Source organism: Salvelinus namaycush, chromosome 24, assembly GCF_016432855.1.
Source record: "Salvelinus namaycush isolate Seneca chromosome 24, SaNama_1.0, whole genome shotgun sequence".
NCBI lineage: Eukaryota > Metazoa > Chordata > Actinopteri > Salmoniformes > Salmonidae > Salvelinus > Salvelinus namaycush.
In genome coordinates this window covers 176,794-183,233 of record NC_052330.1, presented here as the reverse complement: position 1 = coordinate 183,233, position 6,440 = coordinate 176,794, and the positions used below count along the sequence as shown (strand labels likewise).

The 6,440-nt window shown below is 45.2% G+C and overlaps 1 protein-coding gene across 1 annotated transcript in view; it reads right to left on the bottom strand.

Annotated features, from left to right (window-relative positions):
• Window positions 1–303: 303 nt before the first annotated feature.
• LOC120019576 (radixin-like) overlaps window positions 304–6,440 on the bottom strand; it is a 49,611-nt gene continuing 43,474 nt past the window's right edge. The window contains exons 12-15 of the mRNA XM_038962884.1: window positions 4,936–5,096; window positions 1,551–1,643; window positions 1,040–1,324; window positions 304–772 (exon numbers count right to left, since the gene is read on the bottom strand). Coding sequence (XP_038818812.1) covers window positions 608–772; window positions 1,040–1,324; window positions 1,551–1,643; window positions 4,936–5,096 — 704 coding nt within the window. The 3' untranslated portion in view covers window positions 304–607. The remainder of the gene's footprint in view (window positions 773–1,039; window positions 1,325–1,550; window positions 1,644–4,935; window positions 5,097–6,440) is intronic.

The window sequence follows — 6,440 nt, the reverse complement described above, 5'->3', positions numbered from 1 at the left end:
AGTAAGAGTAAAAGTTCCATTATACTGTATTTTCCCCCTTTCCGAGTGATCCCTTTGAAAAACAACATATTGCCCTTTTTCAACATTCACACAACATTTAAGAAACATCAAAAGTGAGGGTTTAGTGCCACTACTCATTATCACACCTTTGGTTAAAAACAATGGTGATTGATTTGATCGCATCAAATTACATTACAATCAAAACACAAAGAAGATTTGTTATGCTAAAAGTAAAGAAGTTTTGGCACTAGTAAGTTCACACACGAATTTGAAAAGCCCCCCCCCCCCCCCCCCCCCCCCCTGCCTGACAGTTTATTAAAGAAGTTAGGGAGCTAAGGAGTAACTACTGTAGTAAAAGTGTGTCACTCACTCTTCATACTGCTCTTGTAGGTGTGATGAATTCACTAAATGTAAGTCGCTCTGGATAAGGACGTCTGCTAAATGACTAGAATGTCAAATGTTTGTGCACTGACGTGCATGTGTGTCTGTCTCCGTGTGTGTGTGTGTGTCTGCGTGTGCGTGTAGCAGTGGAGGGGATGAGTTCAGACACTATTCAGAAAGGGTACGTGGCTGTGAGGCCCTCGTGGCCTAGGAAGAAAGGGCCCTCTTATAAGGCCTCAAACTCGTCGATCCTCTGCTTGGTGTTGCCCGATCGGATCTGCCGCAGGGTCTTGTACTTGTCCCGGCCGGCGCGCACATTCTCTGTGTGGAGCAGGTCGTTCTGGGTATGCTTAGTGTCGTCACGCGCCTGGGCCAGCTCCGAGCTCAGGGCCTGCAAGGAGGAATAAGTCAACAAGGAAGGAACAAACCAAGGACATACTTTAAGTCAACAAGAGGACAACGACTTAACTCGGTACTCAGAGTTAGAGGGGAAAGCTCACCCTGGGAATAGGGTGGGTCTAGCACAGCAGATACATATAGGTTGATGTGCTACTAATAATACAAAACTCAAGACAATGATTTAATGAGCGAATCAAATCGATCCCTCAGCCGATCCCTGCAGACTCACACAGCTCTTTTGCGAACTCCTCTCTCTTACCATAAGCTGTTTCTGCACGCGCTCATTCTTCTCGGTCTCAGTGAGACGCTCCTCCTCCAGGCGGTGATCATGGAAGCCCTCGTTCTGCAGGTCGGCGCTGTATGTGCTGTTGTTCTCTTCGCTGTCGTGGTCGTTCTGCTCCTCCGCCGGAGTCGTCACCTCGTGGTTGTCCACGAACATGGGCACCTCCACAAACATGGGGGGAGGGGGCGGCGGAGGAGGAGCCGTCATCACCATGTGCAGCTCCTCCTTGGTCTTCAGCAGGTCTTCCTGGGCCTCCTGGGCCTGCGGGAAGGGAGAGGGATGGTGGTCACAGAAGTTATTAATACAGAACACCCTAGAATGCCCCACATTACAATGCAACCTTCAATATTAAGTGACTGTGTGTGTGTGTGTGTGTGTGTGTGGTGGCACCTGCGAGCGTGTTTGCACATCCAATTGTGCGTGCTTGTGGGTGCATACATAGGTGCGCATGCGTTTGTTCACGCGTGTGTGTGTGTGGGCGACTCACCCTGTGCTGCCATGTGTCGGCCTCTTCCTCCTTGCGTCTCTTGGCCTCCTCCAGCAGGGCGATCTTAGCCGTGTGCTCGGCCAGCTCCGCAGCCTGATGGAGAGAACAGAAGAGAGGAGAGGAGGGAGAGAGGAGAGGACTTAAACATCTGGGAGAGAGAAGGAGGACGACGGAGGAGGAGGGCTACAGGCCACAGACAGTCAGGATACAGTAGACGAAGGACTACAGGTCTGTGGGAGGGGATGGAGAGAAAGAGGGGTGTAGGGGAGTGTGGAGGAGGACTACACGTTTTAGGAAGGGCTAGACATTTGGAGTAAAAGGTGAATAGTAGGACAGAGATGGATGGACACTGTGTGGGGAATGTATAAGTCACCTTCCAGAAGAGAGAAAAGAGAAGCTGAGAGTACTGTGTTGCAGTAGAGTGAGTAGGCCAGTCTGTCTCAACATGTGCTGGGGCTAATAATCTGGTGATGAGGTATAATGATTTCACCATCGTTTGATGTGATTTACTAGGACCCCCATTGGCGACAGATAGTCTTACTGGGGAGAGACAACGAAAAATACATTGCAGACAAAAGACTAAAATGTATATACATGTAAAAACATTAACATGTAGTGTGTGTGCATCTATCAGTTACACATACGTTAGTACATACACACAACAAGTGGGTCACATGGGGGAGAGGCGTTGTGCAGTGAGGTGTTGCCTTGTTTTTTTAAACCATGTTTGCTATTCACTTGCACTATATAAGATGGAAGGGAGTTCCATGCATTCATGGTGCTGTATAATACTGTACGTTTCCTTGAATTTGTTCTGGACCTTGGGACTGTGAAAAGACCCCTGGTGGCATGTCCGGTGGGGTAAGTGTGTGTGGCAGTGCTGTGTGTAAGTTGACTATGCGAACAATTTGGAATTTCAAACACAATGCTTCTTATCAAAACAAGAAGTGAAGCGGTCAGTCTTTCCTCAACTCTTAGGAACTGTGAGAACTTGCTTTGTGGCGTATGGTGTCAAAAAAGCAGAGCGTCTCTTTATTATGGATAGACCTTTCTCCATCTTTACAACCATTGAATCTATATGTTTTGACCATGACAGTTTACAATCTAAGGTAACACCTAGTAATTTAGTCTCCTCAACTTAATCAACAGCCACACCATTCATTAATAGATTCAGCTGACTTCTAGAACTTACGGAATGATTTGTACGAAATACAATGTTCTTAGTTTTAGAGATGTTCAGGACCAGTCTATTACTGGCCAACCCATTCCAAAACATACTGTAACTCAAAAAAAAGTTAAAACATCTGCTTGCTGATGTGTATATGGCTGAATCATCAGCATACATGGACACACATGCTTTGTTTAATGCCAGTGGTAGGTCATTGGTAAAAACAGAAAAGAGTAGAGGGCCTAGAGAGCTGCCCTGTGGTACACCACACTTTACATGTTTGACATTAGAGAAGCTTCCATTAAAGAAAACCCTCAGTTCTATTAGAGATATAGCTCTAAATCCACAAAATGGCAGAGGTTGAAAAACCACAAGTTCTCAACAACAGGTTATGGTCAATAATATCAAAAGCTGCACTGAAATCTAACAGTACAGCTCCCACAATCTTCTTATTATTACATTGTTTTCAACCAATGAGCAGTCATTTGTATCAGTGCAGTAAACATTGGGTGCACCAGAGTGGAGAGACCTACAGTTATGGTCAAATATATTGGCACCCTTGCACTATTCAGAATTTCTTCTCAAATAAGTTGAAAATGAAAAAGGTTTGGTGTTTACACATGTATTGTTTGATTTACAACTGCTCAGGACCAAGAAATACAAAACCGAAACTTAAATTTCGATTCAAATGAATTTGGTTGGAGGCAGATCATTCTCATTTCCTGTGTAATTTCTCACCCATGGTAAATTGAAGGTGCCTACAGGGTAAAAATAGCCATTCAACCTGTTTTGAAAAGAGAAAACAGAACATCACACTCCATTTGTAAAGGGTTCTGAGTAACCTGCATCTATTGTTTGCAGTGTGTGTGTGAAGTCTAGGATTGTAAATACTGCACACACACACAAAGCCCAGCACAAAAGCACGACACACACAGTGTGGATGTTTTGACCATAAAAAAACCTCTGAAGTGTGCTCAGCTGTAAAATTGGTGGCTGGTTGAAAAAGGCCCAACACAGCCTCCATTGAAAACACAAACAGGTTGCTAAGCTAGACTGGTGCTAAGTCACTGGAGCTTCCACTGTACCTAATTAAAGCTGAGGAGATTGAGAAGAACACATGATAATGTTCATACTAGTAGGGCCTATAGGGGTCATGACGATGCATTACACGTTTGAGGAAAGCCCTATCAGAGCAAATAAATCCTAGCGTCTACATATTCATTGTTTGCTGTTTGGGGTTTTAGGCTGGGTTTCTGTATAAGCACTTGGTGACATCTGCTGATGGGAAAATGGCTTTATAAATACTTTTGATTGATTTAAATGTTGTATTTATTAAAACACTGTAGCCTACATTACTGTTTATTATCCATCCTGTTGCCTAGTCACTTTATCCCTACCTATATGCACAAATCTACCTCAACTACCTCATACCCCCACACATCGACTCAGTACTGGCACCCCCCGTGTATATAGCCAAGTTATCGTTACTCATCGCGTATTTATCTGGTGCATATCTGTTTATCATGACAAAGGGCTCTGTTATGGGGTTTGTTCAGAGTGGCTGTTGTCCAACGTGTGGCTGTTGCCTGATGAAGACCTGAGGGTCGAAACGTTGTTAAAAACATATCACCTGGGTGCATGAGCAGCAGTGTGCAGCGTTTTCCATGTTGTCCAACTTGCCCCTATAAAAACAGACTCAGTGTTCCACTGTCAATAGCCTAGTGAGAGCACACTGGTCTACAGGTTTACTGTCAGGCCTGTTATAGTGACCCTGTGGGTGGTCTGGTGCAGAGCAGGGTGGGCACTGTCTGGCATAATGGGATGCGGTCCAGTTATACGGTGGTGAAGGACATTACTACGGTGTCTTTAAGGAGCAGTCTGGTACAGGTTTTGCTTGCTCTTCAGTACTGAACAGAGGTTATTTCAGCTCGACACAATTCGCTGCAGTGAGGTGTAGTTCAGAGTTGTATATGTTAAAGAGATGGTGCCTAGGCTTTAGCTCAGTGGGCTAACAGTCTTGCGGCGTGCAGAAGAAGCCCAGAGTTCGAACTCTGGTCAGTCACATATAGATGCATAAATCCATTTCAGCACGTACAGTATAGTAGGGTTATAAGTTGGGTTTCAATTGGCTGTGACATGGTAGTGTTAAAGGACAGCTTAACGAGGTTATAAGGGGGTCGTGACACGTTTGTAACATGGTTGTCGGTTGGTTCTCACCAGCTGCTCCTGGTTGTGCATCTGGTCCTGGGCGTGACGGGCCAGCTCCTCCTTGGCCAGCAGGGCGGCCTGACGCTCAGCCTCCAGGCGGGCAGCCTCGTCCTCCGCCTTCCTCCTCTCCACCTCCAGCTGCATGGCACGTTGCATCTGCTCCTGAAGGTCTGGAGAGACAGAGCGGTGAGACACACACACACACACACACACACACACACACACACACACACGTGCGTTGTGATATTTTATATTTCTGCAACGTGTTACGCTATTAGGGGCAATAAAGAAGACCTGGAAAGCACCCAAACACACGTGCTACTCATGCAGGTCAGACAGAGAGAGAGCCTCAAAGAAATAAGAGTGACACTGACCGGAATAGACAGATACACCTCTGAGACAGAGGTATTTATAACCAAATATACATAGAGTGCGAGGCACACAGATGCACACTACATAGCGACACCGAGAAACATACAGAACAAGACAAACACATGTAGCAAACATGAGTTTCCTAACAACTCTCTACAATTCTCTCTGTGTAATGCTAAACAGCTCCCTGGATTACTAACTGACACACCAGGGGTTTTTAAATCTTACCCTACAAGGTCCTAAGTACTGCTGTTTCTGTTCTACCTGATCATGAATTGCACCCACTTGGTGTCCCAGGTCCAACACAGTTCCTGATTAGAGGGGAGAATGGGGGAAAAAAGCAGTTGTCCAGATTTGAATTTGAGGGTAATAGACTAATGACCAAGTGAAAATTCTGCCCTGCAGAAACCTCCAAATTACACTACATTTCCAGTACTGCAAACTGCTGTTAAAAAAAATAGCCTGCAAAAAAGGACAAAAGACCGACCTCTGAAGCAGGCCCTCAAAACGAAGTACAAAATACTACAAACTTACGATTGCTAAACGCACTACTATCAAACCATCCGGCACTTACTGTAGTTACACGGCTGCTCTACTTCCATGGTATATTTGTAAAACCTTTCCACAGCTATATTCATGGAAATACTAATCCTGTGTGCCACGTAAATCCGAGAGACCGCACTATATGGTAAAGACAATGGCGATGAACACTGAATAGAGGGTTACAAACAAAGGTCGATGAGAAATGCCTTATCAGCCGATTGCTGATATCTAACCCTGTAAAAACAGTACCGCCGGGCTATCTAAGGTCCACAGTGACAAAGTCACACATAGCACAAGGCCACCTGTTTATTACCTCTGAATTGAAACATCCACAGTAGTAAAACTGTTGAAATACAAATTGTCGTCAACTGAGAGCAATTTTCTCAAATATCATTACTGTTTTAGGCGCTCTTTTTTATGCAGCATAAAAATTATGCACGCAAAGTATGAATGCACACCAACACACACACAAATTCTACAGGTACACACTCCCCCCCCCCCCCCCCACCCGGTCTCTCTCTTTCTCATACCCACCTCTCCACATTTAGGTGATAAATGTGCTCTGGGTGACCTCCCAGTCAGACCCTATTTTCCCCAGT